The sequence below is a fragment of the Palaemon carinicauda genome, chromosome 35 (genome assembly GCF_036898095.1).
Source record: "Palaemon carinicauda isolate YSFRI2023 chromosome 35, ASM3689809v2, whole genome shotgun sequence".
NCBI lineage: Eukaryota > Metazoa > Arthropoda > Malacostraca > Decapoda > Palaemonidae > Palaemon > Palaemon carinicauda.
The window spans coordinates 77,631,161-77,658,544 of NC_090759.1; the positions used below are offsets into that span (position 1 = coordinate 77,631,161).

The window sequence follows — 27,384 nt, forward strand, 5'->3', positions numbered from 1 at the left end:
CAAAATCTTGTCTATTTAGAAGTGGCAAGATAAAATATCCCAAAAGCAACTGAAGTAAAAAAGAAAAAAAAAAAAGCGCTACCTTATTAAATTAAAATACTGTATACGAAAAAGAAAGAAAAAAAAAAAGCTCTATGCTAAAATGCCCTTTTTACATGATGCGTTCTGACATTAAAACATGTATTGCACTTAAATATTGTATATTCTAAACCACACCTGTATATAAATCTTTAATACTCTTATAACAATGTTTCACGCTGAATCATAAAATTTGACAGTGCCCTTTTATCTAGTTAGTATATAAAAGATAATCAATACCCCAAAATAACTCGGCACAGCCTCTTCAACTCTATAATTTACATAACACTATACATTACACTATGCTGTACTCGGAATACAGAAGCCTACTCAGCTGCCATCTGCTACTATTTTTATGTTGAAAATTGTGCAATTCTATTACTAAAAATCTGTTTTCTAAAGTTTTTTTTGAACAGACACTAAGAAATTTAATTCCTTTTCTAATGGGTAACTTTCAAGTGTAAAATTACTGTACTTTACTTAAGTATTAAAAATAGCATTCCTAATTGGTACAATTTACAAATTAAGACAGTTTGATCCCATTAGTCTGTGAAACATAATGCATATGATGCCCTTATTTTCACCTGGGATTATACGTATCCTATGAATGAAATTGGCAACTGTATAAAATTACACAACTTTGTGACCTTACACTGTAAGACAGAATGACATTATAGCTCCAAGTGTCGCTGCAGAATCCTCATTTCCAAGTCCTCGTGTAACTTATCTACTTTCCTCTGCTGTTTGGCAACACGCTCTTCCATTAATCGCTGGCCTTCAGGAGTCTGCAATTTTTCTATGTCATCACCTGCGCGTGACTGAAGTACATTAAGCTGACCGGTCATGTGACGAACTTTTAACAAACGGTGTTCATAATGTTTCAACTCAGTCTAGGGGAGAAATTAATATTCAACTCCATTAGTATTAAACAGGGTGAGAATATTTTAGGCATTTCATATAAAATATTTTCAATGGGAATCTTCAAAAGAGTAAACATAATTATGGTTTTTACACTCAGCCTGTATGCTTCTCAGATCCATTATCATTTAGTCTAGCCCGTTTTCTATCACTGCTTTAAAATCTCAAATCAGACACTGTTACAGAATAAGTAAACTTTCTCGATAATGAATTAAATGGCAGTTCCAACTCGCTAAAGATATTCACTATTTCAAGAGAAGAAAGTCTCATATACGTGTTACAACTAATGCACAGTGTATTCAATGGAACTCTGATTTGAATTAATTGTTAATTTGGAGGATATTCACAATAACAATTTTTTCATTTAATATACATGAGTCAATTCTATGAATATTAGAGTTCAGCAAATGTATCATATTAAAATCATTCCATCCCAGGAATAAATATGGGTAAATAATTCTACACTTATCCCATATGATTTTGTGCTGATAGTAGCCTACACACTATCTTCATAAAAACTTGTGACCTCTAATTTTACCATTAAGAAATTATTAATTTTACAGAAGTAAAAGCCAACACTACAATTTGATGCTAGGTGGCCTAACATCTTTTTGTGTGCCATTCTCACTTTCTGGTTCCTCTAGTGAACCTACAAGAAAACTGTAACAATATTGAGCAAAGATCAGATAATAACTAACTCAGAGAAAAATTATAAACAATAAATAAGATAAAATCTGAAAAAGTAATGCTTGATACTGTTTACCATGGTGATAGAGCTGTACCCAGACTATAGATATAAACAAATTTGTGCTATAAGGTATGCAATCTGTACAAAATGCTCATAAAAATTCAGTAGCAATTATTTTTAAGAGACTGGATATGTCCAAGAGACCAAACATACATAACCAACACCCAAAAGCCTCTCTTCTCTCAAGCTAAGACACAATGACTGCTGATGACTCACGAGAACAGCAAAAATGTGGACATAACTGAAATCTATCAGGCTTAAATGGGGCCTGAACTCCTAACTCACAGATAGTGAGTCAATGAAGTCTACAATATGCTACCACAAATCCTAATGATTATATATCAAGTACAGCCTATTCATTCAAGTTATTTTAGGGTTTACCAGACACAAACAAGTAAACCAGAAAGGTTATATTACAAAATGCTTAGAGGCAAAGATAACTTGACAGTCGGCAGCTCCCAGGCGTATGCATTACTCGACCAATGATAATGACAACAGGGACAGAGATACCAATACTTACAAGAGCATTTACATAAGATAGCCTCATCAGGACTGTCTAATCCATCCTCCAAAAGTTTATAAAGGTGTTGCAAGTAAGCAATGACCATGTAAAACTATTTACTAAGATTATTGATGATGCAAGTTAGGGAACAATCATTAGATCTGATTGCAAAAGGTTTAGGCTTCTTAAAACTGGGAAAATTTGAGAAATTCGCAACCCAAAACATTTCCTATACCTCCCCAAAAACCAATTACATTAGGATCACCCTTTGTCCAAGTTTCTGTAAAAATCCACAGTAATACTGTGGCAAATTATCTAAACCAGAAATAAAACTTTAGCAGAAATATTAACAACATATTTAGACAAACCAAAATGTGTCATTGATTAAAAGGCAAGCTAAAATAGATACTAAACTCAAATCCTAAGTCTGTATATGGCCAGCAAAATTAACTGGTTTCTGTGATTACATTACTTAATAGAATCCATGGATTTACTTATTATTAACTTTATAATTCTGAAGACACTTGCAAAAATCAAAAAATTCCTCCTTACAAAGGACTGTGTTATTCCTGTCAACACTTAATTACCATCCATTCTCAAAGTTTTTCTGATAAGAAAATAAAGTAGTGAACTTACATGGAGAGACTCGAGTTCCTCTGCAGTAAAGTCACCTCTGATTGCGAGTTTCCATAACCCGGATACTTTAGGTTCAATAAATTCTTTGCTATCAGGGCCAGTCGATGTTACTTTGTGCAAACGATGATAACTGTCTTTTATTTCTCTATGTTTTTCTCTGTAAAGTAACAAATTCAAGATATGATGTATAAACATATATTCTAAAGTGTTCTAAACATGCTTCCAGAGATTTTTCATGAGTCTCTTCCAAATTATTCCCTTCTCACACAGAAAACTATACGTACTTATGCAGTTTTATCATGTTTTTTTCATATTGATTTCTAAGAGTTGATTTATTGTGCAACATTCTCAATCTCTAAGAACATGAAATCTTGTCATAATTTTGGAAGAGATCCTTTTATAATCAATTATTTCATACTAGATCAATTTATATGTAGGTCTGGTAATCACTAGATAAACCAACCTCTTGTGGCAAAAGAGATAATGGATAACTGTACAAATCAAAATACTTAACTAGAATATTTACCGAAGCGAACATAACCCAAAATGGCTGCCGATACCTCGGCAAGACAATCGCTTCCAAAACTAAAAACCACCATATTGGAAACAGAACAAATGCCCGGTACTGTCAAAAGCTGCCAAAACAAACTATGGTACTTAACATTGGTAAGGGTGAAGTATCAACGTCAGTCATGTTGAATTAACGACAATCACTTCGAAAAACACTGGGCAAAACACTTATCAACTTTGCTGGTAAGTCCAAAACAGAAGGATGACCTAGTGAGCGCGAGTGGTGGGTGTCGGTAGGGTAACCCAACTGTATTCTCTAGGGCCTGTCACGGCCCTCCCCCTTTGATGAAGGGATTATCTAAATGGAAGACAGCCTGTGAATAGTGTTTTACAAACGCCCTTGTTAGATATACGACACCAACAAGGTGCTCGCGCGAGGGTTGTAACCTCTGCATTCCATGCTTTTAATTTTCTCTGGTATATTTGGAAGATTTATATCAGAAAAAGTACAAAGAAGGACTTTTTCGCCGGGCGTCACAGGTCTCTCCCCAGAAATAGATTTTTCCTTCGTCAAAATCCCTTTATAATATACCTAGTGCAGTATGTACTATATACACCAAAATTCTGTTGTTCTTGGTTTTAATACAATTAAATTCTTTTTAAATTTTCACAATCCGAGTACTGTTCTGTTAGTTGACATATTAGCTCTATAACAGATTTAAAACAAAACTTTATTAGCAGTAACTAAAGTATATTGAACAAAACCTGAATAAAAATAAAACACTAACCGAATAGTATTGGTTGGGTCCTGTGAATATTTATCCGAAGCTTCCAACTCCTGAAAGAGGTCTATCTTCCTGATGTCATTGTCCAAGTCATCTATTAAAGGAAAATTGAAAGATCATCAGAAAAGAGTAAATACCAATACATAAAATATAGAACTTACTTCTGCAAGTGTTCTTTCATATTATTAACCCTTTTACCCCAAAAAGGACGTACTGGTACGTTTCACAAAAGCCATCCCTTTACCCCCATGGACATACCGGTACGTCCTTGCAAAAAAATGCTATAAAATTTTTTTTTTCATATTTTTGATAATTTTTTGAGAAAATTCAGACATTTTCCAAGAGAATGAGACCAACCTGACCTCTCTATGACTAAAATTAAGGCTGTTAGAGCAATTTAAAAAAAATATACTGCAAAATATGCTGGGGAAAAAATAACCCCCTGGGGGTTAAGGGTTGGAAATTTCCAAATAGCCTAGGGGTAAAAGGGTTAATAATACCATAGGTTTTGGCACCTCCCTTAATCCGGAAAAAACTTTGGGAAATGAACGCAACTGGCTTATTACAATATTAAATTGACATTTGAAATCACTGAGGCTTAAGACTGCAAGACCCTTAATATTGTAGTAGCATTTGGCTATTGCTTTGCTTCCCTTGAAAGAATTATAAGTATAGACCTAAACCCTACCCCACAATATGATATCATTACAAATGAAACCTACACTAACTTTATACATGAATTTCTTTTGAGGTCCTTCACAACTCTGCTCAATATTGCCCAATATTAGGATGAAAACAGCAATAGACTAAGACATGGAATAAAATTAAGAAACAAATTAAACATATAGGCAGGAGTGAGCTTCCTCTGCCGCCAAATTGGTAGAACTTCAAAAGTTCAAATTTGCAGCAAATGTTTTTATGCTGAACAGGCTGATGTAAGTCTCTTTATAGTTTATATATGAAATATGTTTTGAATAGGTTACTGTTTTTAAAATATTTTAATTGTTCATTATTTTTCATAGTTTATTTATTTCCAAAAGCTAACTCAATTAGAGATGCTGCAAAAAATCTACATACCGATTCTTGTACCTAACTTGATCGGAAATTATTCAGGTACAATAACCCTTACAGAAGAATGCAAATTACAAGCACACATTTAGTATCTAAGCCACTTACTTTGCTCTTGAATTTTTGCTTTGCTGACAAGGGAGTAATATTCATCAACCTTCTCCTGATGGTGCATGAACTCTTCTTTAAGAGCTTTCAATTCTGTTTCTGTAAAAAGATATCTAACATGTAACATAGCAATAACACATAACTTTATTAAAATATGATACTAGTAGAATGAATTAAAACTGAATTAACAAGAACTACTTATATGTCAATTAACGTTTGATTGTCTGGCAAGATAATACTCTGAACTGTTGTGCTGTATCAAAAATGAAACTTTCAGTTAAAAAACAAAACATGATAAAGGTCTAGACAGTTTTCAACAATTACGTTATGGAAATTACTTGCTGAAGATGGGGCACAATTTTAATATGGCCTATATTGAGAAAAATTAATAATAAAATTCCATAATCATCTATGCAAACCTCGGTACACTATAGGTGAAAGCATTTTCTTAAAGACAACCAATTTAACTATGATAAAATCAAATCTTCACATAGTTACATTGGTCTTTCAAATTTCATTGAAAAACCACATACCGCATCTAAAGATAGGCTTAAATTATTTTAAACTAAGAGCAAAAATATAACAAATTGGGAAATAATTTGTATTTTTTCCTAACGATACTAACCTTGAGCTCTTTTAGGGAATATACTTTTGGCAAAATTGGAAACTGGTCATTAGAATTTTAGCAAGGAATAGCCCCTTACCACTAGTTAGTGGGGGGGGGGGGCATTATTGGGGGTACTATTAGCCACCCACTCACACACACCTGTGATATACCGTTACTTTTGATTGCAGGCAGAACTTGCAAGGGGGATGGGTGATGACAGGACAAATCTGTATAAGAGTCCAGGATTTCTATTGTTAGAAAAAATAAAAATTATTCCAAATTTGTTATTTGTTCCGACACTCCATACAAACTCTTTCGCTCTTTATAGAGCGTGTGCCTTCAGTGTTTCGCACAACCCTAATAGAGGAACACCCTGACACTTCGCTAAATTCTCGTATATATGCGAGAGTTAACAGCCTGGGCAATCAGTGTGATTGTATGATAACTAGGCAATGTGACTTGTCCAAGTAAAAATTATTGGAGAAGAAAAACTTCGCCTCCAGCCTTAGACACTGCCTGCCTCCAACTTCACTGGAAGGATATATATTTCATATATGAGATTACACAAGGGAAAAGGTTCATACCTGCAGATGGAGGAGGCCAGTTTGCAGTGTACCAAAGGGGCTGTACCCCAAGAGAGGGACAATGAAGAAAGAAGAAGCCAGTCACCCTGTCATTCATCCCAGAGTAATCCCGGGCAACGCCCGCCTTCAACCGACTGCTACTTGTCGCGCAAGGGAGGTTGAGGTGATTAGACCACATGTTGTGCAGCCACCAAAGGACCAATGGAGAAGGTATACAGGTTCCTGAGGGTTACATCTTGCTGGTCGTGGAATGTGAAGGTCGTCTGACACATTGTGGTGTCCATTGCTGAGAATGGGACCAGTAATGCTGCCCATCTTTAAAGAGTCATATTCTGTGTTAGCGAAAGGATTTCTGAGCCCAACAGCAGAGAAGATGGGGCATTGTCCATGATCTCATAATATTTCCTCTGCCGTACGTACAGTGGAGGAAGTAGCCGAAATGAAACTCTCGCCCAAAGGGACTGGGAGCCTCCTGCAATCTGTGTGTGAGCACTCTTCACTCCCTTTGAGACCAGCGCAAAGATACGCTAGTCTTGGTCTAGGAGTGTCAAGAGAGTAAGTTTAGGATGGTATCTTTTCCTTCCAGGGGGCACGTTGGGTCTTCCAGGGAATTAATAGTTCTTATACAGGAAAGTACTTGTACAAAAGCATGGTCTGACTTTTTGTTCTAAGACCAAGATCTTAGGACTGGTGGATTTTGGCAGCATACCATCGTGACCTAAGCCATCATTAGAGAGAATCATGCACCAATAAGTTTGCTTCAGCTTTCAAAGCCTAGTTCTTAGGTAAGGTCTTAGTATCCTTCCTCTCTCGCAGTTGAGACATAAACCCAGCGAGAAGTGAGGATGGATTCCTCCTTGTAGTCACTGTCGGCCTAGTGGTCTTCAGGGGTGTGAGGGGGGAGATCCGCAGTTACCGATGGTGGGGCGGAGTGTTCGGTTTGGACAATCTCGACCAGAGATAATCGATAATCATCCGTGAACAAGATCTACGAGGCCTCTGCTAGTTCTAAGGTGTAGTATGTCCCCAGGGGCAGGTTTTCCTTTCCTTTGCCTTCTCCTTCTCTTGTGGAATGTCTGGAATAACTCCCAGTCTCTTCACTTAAGGTCTAGGCCGATGTTCATAGCCTTAGAGTCTAGATATTTCTGATTTCTTGACAATATTGAGGTGAAAAAGGAGAACAGAAGAAAAAGGAGTCTGTCTGATGACAGAGCTCCTATGTCTCGTGTCGGATGGAAGAGAGACGTTTCCTAAGGAATCTGATACCTCAAGAGGTATTCGAAGAGTACCCACCTTGGGTACTATCAGAGGTGCCTGACTGACAGGTGGAACCTGGCCACAACCAGAAACTACTTGTTGGACTGCCTTGACCAAGTCGAGGAGCCAAGGGGTGCGCTTTGTAAACGAATGAACACCCGCAGAAGCGCTGCGGGAGTAATCGTGCTTTGGAACTTGAATGTGAGAATCCCGAGTTGGGTGAAGATGACTTTAGTAGAGTGAACAGGTGTTTGCTGGCGAGCTACTGAAGTGGCTCATTCCATAATGTGTGCATGTGCTCTCCCTTCCGGATGTACAGGTGATTGTAAGGTAGTGTTCTCCTGACCACGACCTAGCGCTGCCAAAGCCGTCTGCACACTCGAAACCTAAGTAGCCCTTTGTGCAGCTCGTTACATGATTGCAAATGTAAAACGAGGGTATTGCTTAGATCTTTGTATTCAAGAAAAGCTCACCCTCGCACCTCATTCGGTGCATGAGTACGCGGCAATGCGCATGACACTCTCAGTAAACTAAGTGCCAAGTGTTCGCGAGCCGAAGCTACATGTGATAAGGCACGAACATTCTCCAACACTCCAGCAGGAGCTTGTTGATGAGCAGCCTTGAGCAATTCAGCAGAAAGGGTGGCTTTTTTTTTCCCAGGAAGGAATGAAACCTCAAGTGCAAGGCCAGAAGATCCGGGTTTAACAATACTTGGAACATTCTGGTGATGCAGGCCATGACAGTGGGGGATTGGGACTGAACACAATCTTCAGGCCACCCAGTCACTGTGCTCCAAAGGGCTGGAAAGAGGCATCGATGAGTAACACTTTTCCAAAATCCCCGTAGAGGCAACCACTAAGGAGAGGCAAGTGTCACTTGCAAATGAGAGAGGAACTCGCCTCAGAGAGAAGCTCCGTACACCCTCAACTCGCTGAGTGTACTTAGGCTGAGAGAATGTGTTGTAATGTGCGAGGTCATGAGACTAGCTAAAGCCAGACTCTGGGTTAGATGTATTCAGCTTACCTGACTGGAAAGTCTGAGGAGTACTAGTCTGCACTTGTTCTTGTTCATACGACGAAGTGATATGAACAAAAGGTGAGCGAGCAGGAACAGAGGGAGTTGTAGGTAAGGTCACGAGAGAGAGACAGACAGTGCATTACCTTCAGAATCTCGGAGAGGAGGACCAAGGTCAACTTCAGAGGCGGCAGGAGTGCGCTTCCTCTGCCACCAAATTGGTAGAACTTCAAAAGTTTAAATTTGCAGCAAATGTTTTTATGCTGAACAGGCTGATGTAAGTATTTTTATAGTTTATATATGAAATATCTGTTTTGAATAGGTTACTGTTTTTAAAATATTTTATTTCAATTGTTCATTATTTTTGTTTGTTTATTTCCTTTCCTCACTGGGCTATTTTTTCCTGATGGAGGCCTTGGGCTTATAGTATCTTGCTTTTCCAAGTAGGGTTGAAGCTTAGCTAGTAAAAATAATAATAGATGAATCATCTCCAAAAGCCGTTCCTTTGAAAGGGGACCTGAAATCCCTAAGGAAGTCCAGAGTTCATAAACACAGTCAATGGACAAAGACTCCCCTTCGGCAGAGGGCGACGCTGCTTCACTAAGGGAAGAACTGGCGTCCTTTGTGCCCAGGGTTGTTCAGGGGTCAAGCGGCAATCACTCTTACCCGGCTGTCCTCCAAAGGAGAACATTAGGGCAGAGTCAACGTAGAGGGATCGAGCCAACGGGAAAAGAAGTTGGGATTTCTTCACCTTTGGGTTAGACCCTGAAGAAGAAGAATACTGTTTGGACTTCTGCCACCTCCCAAACCTCACCCACTCACGACACTTATTACACGGCGAGTCCAGCTTACAAGTGACCTCTGCAAGCCGGACAAAGGGAATGGGGATTGGTGTCAAGGGTGGACATGACGGTGCTGCATTGGCAACCTTCATGATTGGGAAAAACCTGCATGACAAGATCCAAAAAAACCAAACTCACCTGGAAGAGAAAAAGCAAGAAAGTCAAAAGCCATTTTGTATTGTTAATGGTAGAGCGACTGCCTGCACTCCATCGAGCCAAAAGCATAAGTGGCCGGAAATAACCCCGCTAACTAGCGGTAAGTGGTTATACTTTGCTAAAAGTCTTATGGCTAGTTTCCAGCTTCGTCAAAAATATATTCCCTATGAAGAAAGTTTGTATGGAGCGTTGGAACAACTAAAACATTTGACCCAACTAATGTGAAAACTTCATTGTAAGTTTTGATATCATGTAATGGTTATACGAGATGGATTTTGACTTGCTACTAACCAAGTTGTAAATGGATAAAGGTGCTCTGCCTTATGTCAAAGGCATGGGAGAGAAGAGCTGGTAATACTGCTTCATAAACCTCCGAGGTCTAGTAGGCATGTCCATCTACAAGACAATCCCAAAGAACATTCAATGTATAAAATTGCTGTTGCTTTTGACTTCCTGTAAGTGTATTGCATGGTATACTGTTAACACAGGTAAAAGTATGGCACACAGTTCCTGTATTCCAACTGGTGCACGACTTTCTGTCCAGTAGTTTATATCAATTCTCTTTATAATGTTACCACTTAGCTATTCGACCTCTTAACTATATATCTTTATACAATTTCCATCATTCACTTGAGAGCATACCTTTCAATCCAGCTCTAACAGTCCACAATTTTAACTTGGTAGTCTTTTTAAATTACAGTACTTCATGATATAAGTGTGTCTAAGACAGAAAGATTTCTTTAGAAAACCTCACTGTTGCCTTTGGGGTCTTCATTATGAAATATTGCTCCTTTACACCAAACTGCTAAAGTTTGTTGCAAGTTTTGATAATATTTGGTACTATATCGCACACTAAAACTTAAATATATAACAAATTTTACTGGTAATTTGTATTTTTCCAGCTATAAAAACCTTAAGTCCTTTAATAGGGATAAGTTCTATGGTGACTTTGGTGTTAAATTATAGGTAAATTTTAGAATCACGAGTCAGTCAAAAGTGGATGTAACTTTTCAAGGAAAATTTATCTCCGAAGTTTTCTTACTTAAATTTTCTTTAATCCTTGTTTTCTGATTTTTATTATAAAACTTAAAGATAGAGAATTCAATTATCCCTCTATCAAAACATTGTTCTTGGGGTAGAGTCCTCTTGCTTGAGGGTACACTCAGGCACCTTATTCTATCTTATTTCTCTTCTTCTTGTTTTTTTAAAGTTTTTATAGTTTATATATGTAAGATTTTTGTTGTTACTGATCTTAAAATATTTTATTTTAATTTTTAAATACATCTCTTGTAGTTACCTTATTTTCTTTCCTCACTGGGCTATTTTTCCAGTTGGAGCCCTTGGGCTTATAGCAGCATCCTGCTTTTCCAACTAGGGTCGTAGCTTAGAAAGTAATAATAGTAATTAGACAAGCTGAATTGAACGAACTTTCACAATAGTTAACCCTTTCGCCCCCAAAGGACATACCGGTACGTTCTTGCAAAACACTGTTATTTACATGTTTTTGATAAATTTATGAGAAATTTCAGGCATTTTCCAAAAGAATGAGACCAACCTGACCTCTCTACAACAAAAATTAAGGCTGTTAGAGCAATTTGAAAAAAAAATATAAAGCAAAATGTGGTGGGGGTAAAAGGGTAAGTAATATACAAGTGTAAAATAAGTTATAAATAAGTAAAAAAAAGTTCTTTACCTGTGAATCCAGACTGTTCGGCTTTGCTCCACAACTTGTTAAGCTTCTTATCCTTGAAAATAGCCTTATTTATCTGCTCGTCATGTACCTCATTTTGGTAGGGTTCGTAACTAGGTAATCCACCCATAAGGTCTTCACTCAATTTGTACCTTACTGTTATAGCTAAAAAAAAAAGAGGGAAAAACATCAAAATATTGTAAACGCTTAACCCGTCTACCCCCAAAGTATGTACTGGTACGTTTCACAAAACTCATCCCTTAACCACCATGGACGTACTGGTACGTTGTTGCAATAAGCTGCTATTTGTATTTTTTGCATATTTTTGGTAACTATATGAAAAACTTCATGCATTTTCCAAAATAATGAGACCTACCTGATCTCTCTATGACAAAAATTAAGGCTGTCAGCACAATCTAAAAAAAAATTATTGCAAAACGTTCTTGAAAATGGAAAACGCATGGGGATTAAGGGTGGGAAAGTTCCAAGGTAAAAGGGTTAAGTATTCATTATACATTTCCATTAACAATAAAGGGTTATAAATATTCATTATCATCATCTCCTCCTACGCCAATTGAAGCAAAGGGCCTCTATATATATTCACAAAGAGGAAAATTTTTGCATTGAAACTTAATCAGGAAAATTAGGCAACACTACAAATCAGAAAAACCAATATCTCTGATAACAAAAAGATGATTGGTAAAATGATATTTTAATTATAAAATAAATTTTTGAATATACTTACCCGGTGAATATATAATAGCTGCAACTCTGCGGCTCGACAGAAAACACACTCAAAAAACTCGCGAGCGATCGCTATGAAGGTTGCGGGTGTGCCCACCAGCGCCAACTGTCGGCCAGATACCACTCTTGTATGTAAACAAAACCTTCAATTCTTCTCGTCCCGCTGTGTCTCTATTGGGGAGGAAGGGAGGGTCATTTAATTTATATATTCACCGGGTAAGTATATTCAAAAATTTATTTTATAATTAAAATATCATTTTTAAATATTTAACTTAGCCGGTGAATATATAATAGCTGATTCACACCCAAGGCGGTGGGTAGAGACCAGAGTTAATTATGTTTACAGTGTATAAGCTAAGAGTTTTTTCATTTTGACAGTTATCAATATAACAAAACCAAAATATATAGGTACCTGGTAAGGAAGTTGACTTAGACGATTACTCTGCCTTGTAAGTCTGTCTTCCTCACGGAGCCCAGCGATCCTCTTAGGATGCTGACAGACTCCCAGGAGCTGAAGTATCAAGGGCTGCAACCCATACAACAGGACCTCATCAAACCCCTAATCTGGGCGCTCTCAAGAAATGACTTTGACCACCCGCCAAATCAACCAGGATGCGAAAGGCTTCTTAGCCTTCCGAACAACCCATAAAACAATATTAAAAACATTTCAAGAGACAGATTAAAAGGATATTGGAATTAGGGAAGTGTAGTGGTAGAACCCTCACCCACTACTGCACTCGCTGCAACGAATGGACCCAGTGTGTAGCAGTCCTCGTAAAGAGTCTGGACATCTTTTAAGTAAAATGACGCGAACACTGACTTGTTTCTCCAAAAAGTCGCGTCCATAATACTTTGCAGAGATTTATTTTGCTTGAAGGCCACGGAGGTTGCTATATCTCTAACTTCGTGCGTCTTAACCTTAAGCAAACATCGGTCTTTCTCATTCAAGTGAGAATGAGCTTCTCGTATTAAAAAAATCTGATAAAATATGACAAAGAATTCTTTGACATAGGCAATGAAGGTTTCTTAACTGAGCACCATAATGCCTCAGATTTCCCTCGTAATGACTTAGTACGAGCTAAATCGAACTTAAGAGCTCTAACAGGACATAATACTCTTTCCAGTTCGTTGCCTACGATCTCTGATAAGCAAGGAATATCAAAAGATTTAGGCCAAGGACGAGAAGGCAGTTCATTTTTGGCCAGGAAACCAAGTTGAAGTGAACAAGTGGCTTTTTTCTGTAGAAAAGCCGATGTTCTTACTGAAGGCATGAAGTTCACTGACCCTTTTAGCCGAAGCCAAGCACACTAGGAAAAGTGTCTTGAGGGTGATATCCTTCAGGGAGGCTGAATGTAATGGCTCAAACCTGTCTGACATGAGGAACCTTAGGACCATGTCTAAGTTCCATCCAGGAGTTGCCAAACGACGTTCCTTAGAGGTCTTGAAAGACTTAAGGAGATCTTGGAGATCTTTATTGTTGGAAAGATCTAAGCCTCTATGTCGAAAGACCGAAGCCAACATGCTCCTGTAGCCCTTAATCGTGGGAGCTGAAAGGGAGCGAACCTTTCTCAGATGTAAAAGAAAATCTGCGATTTGGGCTACAGAGGTACTGGACGAGGACACAGATGCTGACTTGCACCAGTCTCGAAAGACTTCCCACTTCGACTGGTATACTCTAATGGTAGAAGCTCTCCTAGCTCTTGCAATCGCACTGACTGCCTCCTTCGAAAAGCCTCTAGCTCTTGAGAGTCTTTCGATAGTCTGAAGGAAGTCAGACGAAGAGCGGGGAGGCTTTGATGGACATTCTTTACGTGGGGCTGACGTAACAGATCTACCCTTAGAGGAAGACTTCTTGGAAAGTCTACCAGCCATTGAAGTACCTCGGTGAACCACTCTCTCGCGGGCCAGAGGGTAGCAACCAACGTCAACCTTGTCCCTCCGTGAGAGGCGAACTTCTGCAGTACCTTGTTGACTATCTTGAATGGTGGGAATGCATATAAGTCCATAAAAGACCAATACAGTAGAAACGCGTCTATGTAGATTGCTTCTGTATCTAGGACTGGAGAGCAAAAGATTGGTAACCTTTTGGTCAACGAGGAGGCAAAGAGGTCTATGGTGGGTTGACCCCAAGTAGCCCAGAGACTCTTGCCCACGTCCTTGTGGAGGGTCCATTCCGTGGGTATCACCTGACCCCTCCGATTGAGACAGTCTGCCAAGACGTTCAAGTCCCCCTGGATGAATCTCGTCAACAGGGAGATGCCTCGAATTCTTGACCATAAGAGAAGGTCCCTTGCGATCTCGAGCAGCGTGAAGGAGTGTGTGCCTCCTTGCTTGGAGATGTACGCCAAAGTTGTGGTGTTGTCTGAGTTGACCTCTACCACTTAGTTTCGAAGACGCTTTCTAATATCATCAAGGCCAAGTGGACTGCTAATAGCTCCTTGCCGTTGATGTGCATGCTCTTCTGACTTGAGGTCCACAGACCCGAGCATTCCCGACCGTCCAGGGTCGCACCCCAACCCAAACCCGACGCGTCTGAGGACAACACGTGGTTTGGGTTCTTGACTGCTAGGGATAGTCCCTCTCTCAGACTGATATTGCTGTCCCACCATTTCAGGCATGCCTTTATTGGTCCGGAGACTGGGAATGATACCGTCTCTAATGTCTTGTCCTAGTTCCAGTGAGAGGCTAGATGGAACCGGAGAGGCAGAAGGGGTAGTCTCCCTAGTGAGACAAACTGCTCCAGGGATGAGAGAGTCCCTACGAGACTGTTCCAACTCCTGACTGAATAAACGTTTTCTTTTCAGCATTAGTTGGACTTCGAGCAGGGCTTGACTGCGAATCTCCATCCCCAAATATAGAATAATCTGGGATGGGATCAGTTAGGACTTTTAGGTTGACCACAAGTCCCAACTCCCTGGCCAGACTCAACGTCCAATGTAGATCCTGCAGACAGCGAAGGCTGGACGATGCTCTGAGAAGCCAGTCGTCCAAGTACAGGGAGGCTCGGATCCCCGATAGATGGAGGGATTTTGCCACATTCCTCATGAGCCTCGTAAACACGAGAGGCGCAGGACTGAGACCAAAGCACAGGGCTCGAAACTGGTACCCCACATTCCTGTAAACAAACCTCAGAAACGGTTGGGAATCCGGGTGTATAGGAATGTGGAAGTATGCCTCCTGAAGGTCGAGAGAGACCATCCAGTCGCCTTCCATAAATGCTGTCAAGACAGCTTGGTAGACTTCATCGTGAAGTTTGTCTTGACAATGAACACATTGAGCGCACTTGCCTCTTACGTACTCCTGCAGTGAACATGGCTGCCAAATCATGGAGCCATCCCTGAGGGACTTGTTCCTGCAGAGAACGTGGCTGTCAGATCATTGGAGCCATCCCTGAAAGCCTTGTTTATGCATGACATAATTGTACAGCAAAACTTCAAAGGCTCGAAAACAGCTGTGAAGTTGACCTGTAAAATCTTGGAGCGTCTCATGGCCAGGCGCCAGGGAGAGTCTATGAGGTTTGAAAAGTCTATCTGGGCAGAGGCAGGAACTCCCAAGCCGAGAACTTCTCTCGTGTCATATCAGACTCTCGCTCTATAAGCCAGTTTAAAAGAAGGGAAAGCAAAGGCTGTCTCCCCCAAACTCCTCCTGGTGATAAACCAGTCGCCTAGCAAACGTAAAGCTCTCTTAGAAGAGCGAGAGAGCACTAGCTTATAAAACAACGGCTTCGAAGTAGCTAGGCCTAGTGTAAGCTCTGACGTTTAGGCGAACGAGGAGCAGCAGTTACAAAAAGATCCGGACAAAGATCCTTAAAAATCAGCATGATTTATTTAGAGTCCATAGAGGGCTAAGCAGCTTTAGGCTCCTCTCCGTCTGACAGAGTCCTCAAGGGAATATCAGTAGGAGGGGGAACAGCAACTTCCTCATCTGAAGGAACCTTGTCCGATAATAGCTGAGTCTCAAGCAAGGGAGAGACCTACCGTGGTGGCAATGCTTTACAAGCAGAGTCCACACCCACTGGTGCATTAGTAGCGGACCAGGACGCAACGTCATGTAACTGCTTGACAGTCTGTGAACTGTCAACAACAACAGGTGCGAGAGACCAGGACGCAACGTCATGTAACTGCTTGACAGTCTGTGAACTGTCAACAACAACAGTTGCGTGAGGACGCACAGCGTCCACTCGAGACTGCTTTGACCGCCTAGACTGAGCAGTCAAAACAACTCTAGAATGCGGAGGTTGACGCTCAGCGTCAAAACAAGTCAACTCCGATTGTTAGCGAACGTCCTGAACGTCAACAGGAGCATCAGCAAGTGGCCTAACGTCCAAATGTGGCTGAAAATCCACACGAGACCGCATCGAGTGTGGTTCTAAACAACCTGACTGACGTGACTTAGCTACGCCAACGTCAACAGGAAGCACAAAGGAACGTTAGGGTGGCTGAAAGCCAGGATCTCGATGAGATAAACGGCTAGGCTCAACGGACTTATCGGCAGAATAGTCTTCCATAAGGGAGGCAAGCTTATTCTGCATGTCTTGCCGTACAACCCATTTAGGATCAACGGGAATGGTTGCGGTAAGAGACGAGGGTAACGTCTGTGACCGCAAAACCTTGCCTACAAAAAGACTCTCGGAGTCTGTGTTACGCTTTTGTTAGGCGGTGAGCAGTCTTCCGATGACTGCATAGGGTCAGAGCTGTCCTAATGGTTAAAACCAGGACGCTGCACCTGTCCTGAAAGGACTGACTTTCGCTTAAAGGGCCTCGAAACCTTGTTTCACGGTTTCTTATGCGAAAAGCCTTCGGATGACGAGGAGAAAATCTTCTCTCTCGCCTTATGGTAGGGGTGATCTTGGTAAGATACACCCGATACCATAGAGGGAACGTCTGTTCGCTGATCAAGGCCTCTCGAACCCATGAGTCGTACGACATTACTTCTCCCCTGGGCTTGGGAGCTTGCAAGAGGTCCCGGACTAGGCGAACGACAGGCACGAACAGACGAACCCTCGGTCGCAACACTGATAATACTTTGCGCAATATCACTTTATCACTACGATTTTCTGTTTTGCACTTATTTCACTGAAATCGAATCTTTTAACAATTCACATTAGGTATGAATAAAACTGATTTCTACCTGAAGCACGCAATTCTACCCTCATCAAAAGGTTGTAATTGCGAAATCAGTCGTATAATGCAAGCACATTAATACCAGCAAAAAACAGTAAACATATTTTAAGATAAAAAATTCAGTGGCTGGGGAAGAGACTAAACACTAGTTCATTCAAAACTACGTTTTCAATCTCTCACCATACATTGCCTTGGGACGAGAATAAAAAACTAAAAACGTTTTATCCTTTCTCCCCGTACAGAGACTAGGGACGAGAGTAACTCGAGAACAACGTTACCCGCTTGGGACGAGATAAAGATCGGAACGTTTTCTCTCCTCTCTATCCCTCCGTCTCTATCTCTCTCTCTCTTGATTTCGCACCTAAGAGAAGAGCCCACTTACGTTTCGTCAAAAAAACAGGTTATTTGACCAAAGGAAAAAACTGAAAGGTTTTTCAATTAAAAAGTTCCTTTAAAATAGAATTTAAAACATTTAAGCTTTGAAAGAAGAATGAACAAAACGTCAGAATCGATTTACTCTTTCTGCAAAGTGAAACCGTGATACTCTCTCTCTCTATCGTAACGATAGAGCACAAACTGCGTAGCATAAATAAACTAAACGTTAGTTCATCTTTGAAACAGTACGAAGACTATTCAAAGAAAATCTTTCATAAAATATCTATTAAAAAATATTCATTTAATAAGTTCTAAATCATTAGCTCTTTAAAAGCTATTTACGATTGAAAGGGCTCAACGTTGTTTAACTTCGGTTTCCAAGTTAGGACCGCCTACTCTCAGGAAAGGTCGCATATAAACAAATCATTAAAATTTATTTTGATGTTTATTATAAATGGAAAGCTAATCGAAGAGGCCTAATAAAGGCGGTTGAGATATAAAATATATACAGGGGGTCCTCGGGTTACGACGCTGATCCGTTCTTAAGACGCGGTGTAACCCGAATTTCCGTGTAAGTCGGAACACCATAAATATACGTACTGTACTGTACTGTAAAGTATTACTGTATACTGTACTATAATAAAATGTATCAAATGACATAAAAACAATATTAGAAAAAGAGAAAAGAATTCCTTACCACATGAATTAAAGTAAATATCAATAAAAAAAGAAAACAATTCCTTACCACATGAATTAAAGTTAGCCTCTCCTTGCCTGCTTTATGACCGGGTGCTGACTTCTCCTCCTTTGCTATGTACGTGCGGTTAGGCATGCGCTTCCAGAATAAACCTGTCTCATCCGCATTGAACACCTGATAAGCAGAATAACCCCCCTCCCTAATTATCTCAGCCAACGCTTTAGGAAATTCACTTGCTGCTTTCTCATCCCCACTAGCAGCTTCACCTTGCACTTTAAGATTATGGTAATTGGCCCGAGCCTTAAATCGCATAAACCAACCCCTACTAGCCGAAAACTCTTCACTTTCACTTTCTCCCCCCCTTTCTTTTTTCAACGCTTCAAACAACCTTTTAGCCTTCTCTTGAATAACGATTAAGCTCACTGGAATACGCCGTTGATTTTGATCTTCCAACCAAAGCACTAATAACCTTTCCATTTCGATAATTAAACCACTACGCTGTTTCGTTATCACTGTTGCTTTCATTGGAGCAGATCCTTTTACGTGTTCAACAATGCGCTCCTTATCTTTAAGGATAGTAGCCACGGTCGAACGGCTAAGGCCAAGCGATCGGCCAATGTTCGTTGGCGTTTCACCGTTTTTAGACCGCTTAATAATGTCTAATTTCACTTCCATGGTGATGGCCTTCCTTTTCTTCGATGCACTACCATCAGAAGAATCTGCCTTGCGCTTTGGAGCCATAATGAAGGGCAAAAAGTTCAAAAAAACGATCAAACACGTGAGAGAAAGAACAGGCAATCACAACCAAAAATGGCGTATGAGTGGAACTGAGCGACGCCGTCTTCCTCGCCCACAACCACCGCAAAGCGTATTCATCCACCGCGCGCTAGAAACTAGTTCGCAATTGTTTACGTCGCTTACGACGCTAACGGTGTAAGACGGAACGACGCTTAATATTATTTTTATATTTTTATGGGGCGCGTTCGTAACGGCGAAACCGCGTAAGTCGGGACCGTCGTAACCCGAGGACCTACTGTAGAGGAAAATCTATAATTAATTTATAACGTGATAAGATAATTGCTAAAAGCCTAAAACACACTTCCGTCTAAGGGAAGGGTCGGCCATTTAAAAGTCAAAGAAAGTCCATACTCTCTTTGTCATCAAAAATTAAATCTATCCAAAAACGAGTTCAAGATTTAAGATGAAGATAAAACACCTGCACTGCGAAAGCTCAAACCAAAATGAAGTACTTCACCAAATATGTTGAGAAAACTCCAGGTTCTACAGCGAGTATTGATACGTCTTGTCGTCAACGTCGACAGAGAAGAATTGAAGGTTTTGTTTACATACAAGAGTGGTATCTGGCCGACAGTTGGCGATGGTGGGCACACCCGCAACCTTCATAGCGATCGCTCGCGAGTTTTTTGAGTGTGTTTTCTGTCGAGCCGCAGAGTTGCAGCTATTATATATTCACTGGCTAAGTTAAATATTTAAAAATAACTTGTTAAATTTCATTAAAAGCCATAAAAATTGTCTCAAAACAGATGTTATGCTCGAAAAAAACTACTGTATATTCTTTTAAATAAGACGACCATACCCATCTGTTAAGAATTACTTTAGAGACCCTGTGACTGAGTTTTATCATGGAAACAAATATTTAGATATATAAACAATATTGTCATGAAATAACGGGAAATATGAAAACAAAGGACAAGGAAAGAGCACACAACGAATCATAATAAGGACAATTAATATAATTTAAAAAAAAATAGCACCTCCTAGTTTTGCAGAGTACAGTAAAATGTTTAACCTTTTTACCCCCAAAAGGACGTACTGGTACGTTTCACAAAACTCATCCCTTTACCCCCATGGACGTACCGGTACGTTCTTGCAAAAAAACTGCTATTTATATTTTTTTTTGCATATCTTTGATAATTTTTTGAGAAACTTTAGACATTTTCCAAGAGAATGAGACCAACCTGACCTCTCTGAGACAAAAATGAAGGCTGTTAGAGCAATTTAAAAAAAAATATATACTGCAAAATGTGCTTGAAAAAAAAAATAACCCTTGGGGCTTAAGGGTTGGAAAGTTCCAAATAGCCTGGGGGTAAAAGGGATAATGTATCTTGAAAAGTAATCAACAGTGTATCCAACCGCTGACTATGTACTCATGAATACTACAGCAGTTTACATCATCATAATTTTTAAAATTGTAATCAATTAACATTCTGTCACAACACAATGATGAGTATGTGACAAATACTAAGAGAAACCTATTAACAGGAATATATCACAATCTAAAAAATGCAAAACTTTAATCTGATTCCATTATCATTCAAGGATGGATATAAAAAAATGTTCAAGTAACTTCTTTTATAATAGATACACAAACCAGAATCCTTTACCTAAGTCTCTCTGGTGCAAGATGAAGCCTGGTAACAAAGTAGTTAACTATTGCGGAATTAGGTGAGTGGGAGGGTAGTGCAAAATCACCTCTTAAGGTGGTTAATTACTGGCAGATATGAGAATAGCGGGGTAGTGCTCGCTCACCTGTAAAGGTAGTTAATTGGTGGCAAGTAGGCAAGTGCCGGAATTCTGCCCACTAATTAGTCTGTAAATAATTACTTTTTATGCCTGCGAAAGAACTTGTACACAATGGTTGAGGTGGAAGCATGATAAAATGCTCTAGTTTGCATATCTATGAAAAATATTACTCATCACGTGTCCACTTTTGTGGTTTCTACATATAATTACTTTAATAACACAAATTTTTAAAGTAATTTGTATTTTTCCTCACTATACATACCTGACCTCTTTAATAGGAGTATGATTTCAGTAAAGCAGGCATTCGATTGTTACAACTTATAACGAAGTTCTCTAATGCGCTGTGCCTTGCGGAAAGCCTTCCACTTGGAGATGCTATATACTGTAGTATCCACCGGTGAACCAACACGGATGTCACCGAGTTATGGTGCCTCTGCTGGTGGGGCTGGCAGAGCAAGTTGGGCCAAATTGGTAACTCTCTTGGAACCTCGATCAGAGGCACTAGAAGGTTTGGGTACTATTCTGCTTAGGGCCACTTAAGGGCTACTAACATCCTCTTGAGGTTTGTTTACCACCCTTTGAATCAGGTAAAACGTCAGAAAAGCATGGACCTTTAGGTCATCCCACAGATGTTGAAATTCATTCGCTAATGCCACTGCCTGATCTGGAACTTGTGAGCAGTAAATCAGAAGCTGTGGGAACCACAAAGGCAAGAAGCTTTTCACCACTTGAGTTGTTGACTTAGGGCGTCAGCGATAACATTCTTTTTGTCGGGAATGAATCTCACTGACAGCTCAATTGCTTTGCTCAGTGCCCACTCATGAGCCAGCATAGCCAACTCACAAAATTTCTGTGAAACAGTACTTCTTAGCTACTGTACAATACTGTTGTCCCTTATCAATGCTGCTGAGTGGTCTATAGGTCCTGCTGGAATGACTGCAGTGCCAAGAAGAGCTGCTTTCAGAACCTGAAGGTTGATGAGCATGCTCTTCTCTTGTGATCAGCGCCCTGCAATGAATGGTTCCGTAAATGGGTACCCTAACCTTGCTTTTAACAGATCTGAAAAGAGAACTCTGGGAGAGGATACTACCAAGGAGTTCTTTTGAAGATATTCTCATCCCTCAGCCACCAATCTAGATCGGACCTGACTCCAGTTCCACAGGAACTTGCTGATGAGGTGGGTTGCTGATTGGAGACTAGTGTCTCTTCAGACACCATTAAAGTGATATACTGTACACGGATACGAGGGACGAGTTTCTCTTATAGTAACAGATGACTCGGTAACTGCTGCCAATGATGTATTGGTAGATGCTGATGGTGTAGAAAAGGGAGTGTCACTCTTCAAAGTCTTGTAACCAGAATATCATACAGAAAGACACTTCCCTTTGCCATGCCTAGTTACTTCCCTAGATATTCCATCATCTGCTTGGATGGGAGGCTGGACGTCTGCATATTTACTACAATAACCTGATTGTGGCAAAGGGAGAAAAGTTTGTCTCAATGTTGAAAGAGTTACCTCTGGGAGGTTGATAAGATCAGGCAATCGTCCAGGTATTTCAGTAGCCGAATCACATTGGCATGTGCTCAAACACACAAGTAAGAATAATCGAGTGAATACATGGGGGGGGGGTGACAATCCAAAGCAAAGTTACTTTGAATTGGAAGAATCATCTCCCTTGGAAGAAATGACTGATGGACTGTGATCTGGAAATATGCCTATCTCAGATTCAGAGTGCATATAATTGTTCTTCCTGATGGCCGCTCTTACGGTGCTTGTCGTCTCCATCTTCAATGGAGTTTGGAAAACAAACTCATTCAAGGTGAAGAGGTCTATTACAAGTCTCCAGCCACCAGTTAACTTTTCCACAAGCAATACTTGACTGTACGAAGCGTGTAGATCCATCCAGGACCAGTTGTTGTGCACCCTTTTCCAAGGTGATAGACAAAAAGCCTAGTCCTGATAAGAGTTCTGGAAGACAAGGTATAGGAGAGAAGAAAATGAAGAGAACTAATTTCAGGATAAACTTTATACAGTAAAGAAAAGGGCCATGTAAAAATGTTTACAATGATTTTTTTCATACACTGTACAATAAAGTCCTGTATAATGTACTTCTATGTAAAAAAATAAAGTCTGGTTTATATTGTCATAGGAACAAACATTACCTTGTTATGAATATACACCAAAATTACTCATCTCTTACCTCTCAATTTCTTTCTCAGGTCTGCCTCTTTTAAACCATCTTTATCACCGGCATCCAACTTCAGTTTCTTCAAAGTCATTTCTTCTTTATCCTGTACTTTTAGCTCAGATAAGAGGGACTTCAGCTTGGGTTCGGATAGCCTCTGCAATTACCGTACATATGAAGTTATATCACAAAAATGGAGACAGTATTGCAAAAATGTTGCTCCTGTTTCTAATCTCTTAACCCTTTTACCCCCAAAGGCGGTACTGGTACGTTTCACAAAACCCATCCCTTTACCCCCATGGATGTACCGGTACGTCCTTGCAAAAAAATGCTAAAAAATTCAGGCATTTTCCAAGAGAATGAGACCAACCTGACCTCTCTATGACAAAAATTAAGGTTGTTAGAGCAATTTAAAAAATATATACTGCAAAATGTGCAGGGAAAAAAATAACCCCCTGGGGGTTAAGGGTTGGAAATTTCCAAAGAGCCTGGGGGTAAAAGGGTTAATAAAAGAAAAAGAAAAAAAAAGAACAAAAGAAAAAATTGTGCATGTTTTATGGATAAATCTCTTCCTCAATGAGTTACATGGGACTAAACTTCATACTACAGGACACCTCAAAACAGTACAACTATTAAACAGTTTATTGAATATAATGTGTAGTTATTATTTCTAGTAACTACTGTATCCTAAATTCAATATTCAATACCTTTAATTTATCAATATCACTTCATTATTTTTCAACTATAAATGAAGTCTTGGGTAACTTTCTACATTGAGAAATAAAAAATTTGAATACTATCACCATTATCAAAGAAAATTGTACTGTAAACTTCAATAACAACAGCACAAATAGAAAATACAAACGCTTTAATTTTAAAATCACTCGAACAACCATCGGAAAGGAAAATGGAGTTGTGTGTGAAATAATGCTTATGCACCAAACTTCAACACTGTTAAAATATATTCAGTATGCCTAAAGATATGCCATTACGGAACCTACCATGATCTGATGGTGCTGTTTTAAGGACAAAACTTCAAGCCTAAAACTAACCTGTAGGCTTGTCATTTCCTTGAATCTTTTTTTACATGAAATGAGTTTCCACCACACACCAATCCCATGATATTTCAGCCTGAAAGTAATCAGGTCTTCTTCTGTCCCCATTTCTGTGATTTATTGAACCTTCATAAAATTTCATATCCTGTTATTCTAAATGTATGACTTCTCTGACTAACAGTTTCTTATATAGTCTTATCACATGTCCAAACAATTCAGGCAATTTCCCTGTCTAAACACCACATATATCTGCTGCAATCTCAATGGTAATAATCTCACCAAAATCCAGCCATGAATCTTAACTTTCTGTAATCACACATTCACATTACTTTGATCAATTCTTTGTTGGCTTCTATATACCTACTGCATAGAGTAGCTGAAGACCTTATATACATGTCCGAAGTCTTTGTTTGTTTAAGTAAAGTAACATTTTACAGTAGTTACCAATAGACCAACCATTATACTGTATGGCAAGGTTTTTACATGTAACATTAAAGAATTAAATGAACCTAAACTACCGTAAGTACCAATGATCCACCCAAAAAGAGAAACAATTGGAAACAGCCAACTTTCATAATTATCCTTCCGAAGTAAATATTTTTGTGGGTATATACAAGTGTTCTGAATGGTTTTTATGACAGTAACTGTGTTTAGTTATAGAACAGTGCAATATTAGTTAGGACATTGAAACTTTCATAACTCAATAGATCTTTACAAATACAGTATGTACTGTGCAATATTTTGAATCCTAGATACAAGCCAAAACCTCTATCAACAAAGTTACAGATTTAAAAAAAAAAAAAAAAAAAATACAAGCTTTGCTTCTTTCCTCATCTTAGCAAATAACACAGGAGACTCTTTCCACTCGGTATTTCAGAAAAACACTGATAGGTGCACCATCTATCAGTGTTTTTCTGGAAGTTACTTGTTCAAACAGAATAAAGGGCCCAACGTTTTAAATTCTAAATGTCTTCGTTATTTATTTACAATATCAGAATATGCAATATAATTATAGCAATTATTTTATTTATTTTATTAATGAAAGATTAAGGTAGAAATGTATTTGATATATTTAGTCTGAGAGCTAAGCCCACGTTCGAAAAAGTGCTGGAGCGCGAAGCTACAGCTCACCCCTTTTCGTTAAAGTGTGCAGTCACCCCTTCAAGTCTGTACAATTGGTAATTAATGCCGAAATACTAACCCACAGGGCTAACGCACGTAGCAAAACATGTTCCGTTTGCCAGAACATAGGAGCAAAGAAATAATGTTTAATTGTTCGTGAATCAAGCATATGCAATAAATCCTCAGCACAATTAATTAAGGAATTATTTGTAATACGATGAACACTGCCATGAACGACTCATAAAAAGTGGGATGGAAAACCACTTTTTTTTTGCATCCAGAAGGCCTGGCAAACAAAAGCTATAGTGTTTTGACTGTGTGTGATTACAATATTATTACAGTGATTATTTTTTTATGACTATGACTGGCAGAAAAAAACAAGTTTAAAATAGTTAAACTAAATATCAGTACTATTAGACAAGTGGACTATTCTAAGGCGTTTAGGACGTAATTGATGACAATACCTAGCGCAACAAAATAGCTTTTCAACTATGGTAATTGACCCAAGAACTATAAAAACTATAGATTTCTGGCAAGAATCATATAAAAAACATTCACACACCACAAGATACATTAAACACCAGTCTTCTTTTCTACAAATCGTTTATTGCACTGTTCCACGATTTTACCGATAACTGTAAGAAACTAGTACTTCTCAAGTAATAAAGACGACCTTTAACTAATAATGTTCTCTTATGCACCAATACCATAAAACCCTTCACCAATGAATATATTGTGATATGGCTTAAGCTATTCATGTGTTAGCCTAATAAGGATGAATTCTGGCAAGTATAATTCTACCCAAGTGTTGTTCTGAGATACTAGAATATAATTCAAGTACAAATTCAATATCCTAATTCGATTTACAGTACGATAAGGGTTGATAAAGGGCAAAAAGTCCCAATAAGTAAGGACATGAGTCCTACATTGGGTCCGGGGGTAACAGAAGGGTGCGATGTTTACAAATGGTGCAAGGATATATAATCACGGAGCCTTCATATATCAGCAGCCAGTTATTCTAGCGTGGGTAAAATATGGACACCAACTAAAATAAACTTCCCCACCCCTAACCTACACACCGAGTCCTTATCCACTTACTGGGGTGTATGTTCGATAGCGGCCACCTCTATGTATTATTATGGCTAGCTTAGAATACGACAGTGTAAGGGGGCTGCAGGGGGGCTTGTAGGTTAGGTTAGGGGAGAAAGTATAAGTTAGCTGATGTTCATTTTCAATCAATGCGTGAGGAACTGGCCGCTGATATACAAAGGCTCCCACTTACCTAGTGAACCCCCCTTACACTGCCGTATTCTTAGTCAGCCGTCATCATTATACAGGTGGCCACTATGATACATGCACCCAATAAAATGTATGATAGATAATCAGAACTAATATAGTCTACGTTTATTATACCTCAAACCACCATCTTGACCTAGCCTAGGGCCTAGGACAGGACCCTAAGTAAGCAACAGTTGGTATGACCACACAGATTACATTTTATTACATATATGATAATTTACTGTGATATAAAATACCTAAAATTAATCAAAATGAATTCTTAATCTATATACTCAAAGGAAAGCGAAAAAGAGCCGGCAATTATATTCACCTTCAGCGCCTTCTCCCATAGAAGGTTCAGCTTGGCCATCCGAAAAGGATTTCTTTCGAAATGTACCTTCGTATTAGCATCTTCTGAGTATTTATTCTCACGTAGATTTGCCGTTACACTAAACAGCAGCGATATTAATATAAGTAGACGCATTTTAAACAACTTGGGCGACGAAATCGGCTGTTGAAATGTAGGAAACCTTCGAGACACTTCAACTTTGCTTCCTATTGTTGTTGTCGTGACGTCATCGTCTGCTCTCGTATCGTGTTGAAAGTTATCCTTCATCTGGAACTATCCGGTAGACCATTTTATTATAGCCCTCTATGACTACTATCGTATCTTGCTGCTGTTGTATTTTGCTATTGTATGCGTCTTCGTTATTGTTACTTACTGTATTTACATGCAAGGGCTTCATAAGTATACTTA

The 27,384-nt window shown here is 39.2% G+C and overlaps 1 protein-coding gene across 1 annotated transcript; it reads right to left on the reverse strand.

Moving 5' to 3' along the window:
- Window positions 1–217: 217 nt before the first annotated feature.
- On the reverse strand, window positions 218–27,258 carry LOC137627900 (alpha-2-macroglobulin receptor-associated protein). Its single transcript, XM_068359344.1, has 7 exons — window positions 26,959–27,258; window positions 23,188–23,329; window positions 11,507–11,668; window positions 5,354–5,452; window positions 4,181–4,271; window positions 2,883–3,039; window positions 218–968 (listed from the first exon to the last, which is right to left on the reverse strand). The coding sequence occupies exons 1-7, from the start codon at window positions 27,241–27,243 to the stop codon at window positions 750–752; spliced, it is 1,155 nt and encodes a 384-aa protein (XP_068215445.1). The 5' UTR covers window positions 27,244–27,258; the 3' UTR covers window positions 218–749.
- Window positions 27,259–27,384: the final 126 nt, after the last annotated feature.

Excerpts from the sequence above, each read along its gene's own strand:
- LOC137627900 (XM_068359344.1), bottom strand. The coding sequence starts at position 27,243 with ATGAAGGATAACTTTCAACACGATACGAGAGCAGACGATGACGTCACG. Across the intron at positions 5,453-11,506 it reads CGAACAGTCTGGATTCACAG|AAACAGAATTGAAAGCTCTT; the intron begins GTAAAGAACTTT and ends ATCTTTTTACAG. Across the intron at positions 4,272-5,353 it reads AGCAAAAATTCAAGAGCAAA|ATGACTTGGACAATGACATC; the intron begins GTAAGTGGCTTA and ends TTCCTTTAATAG.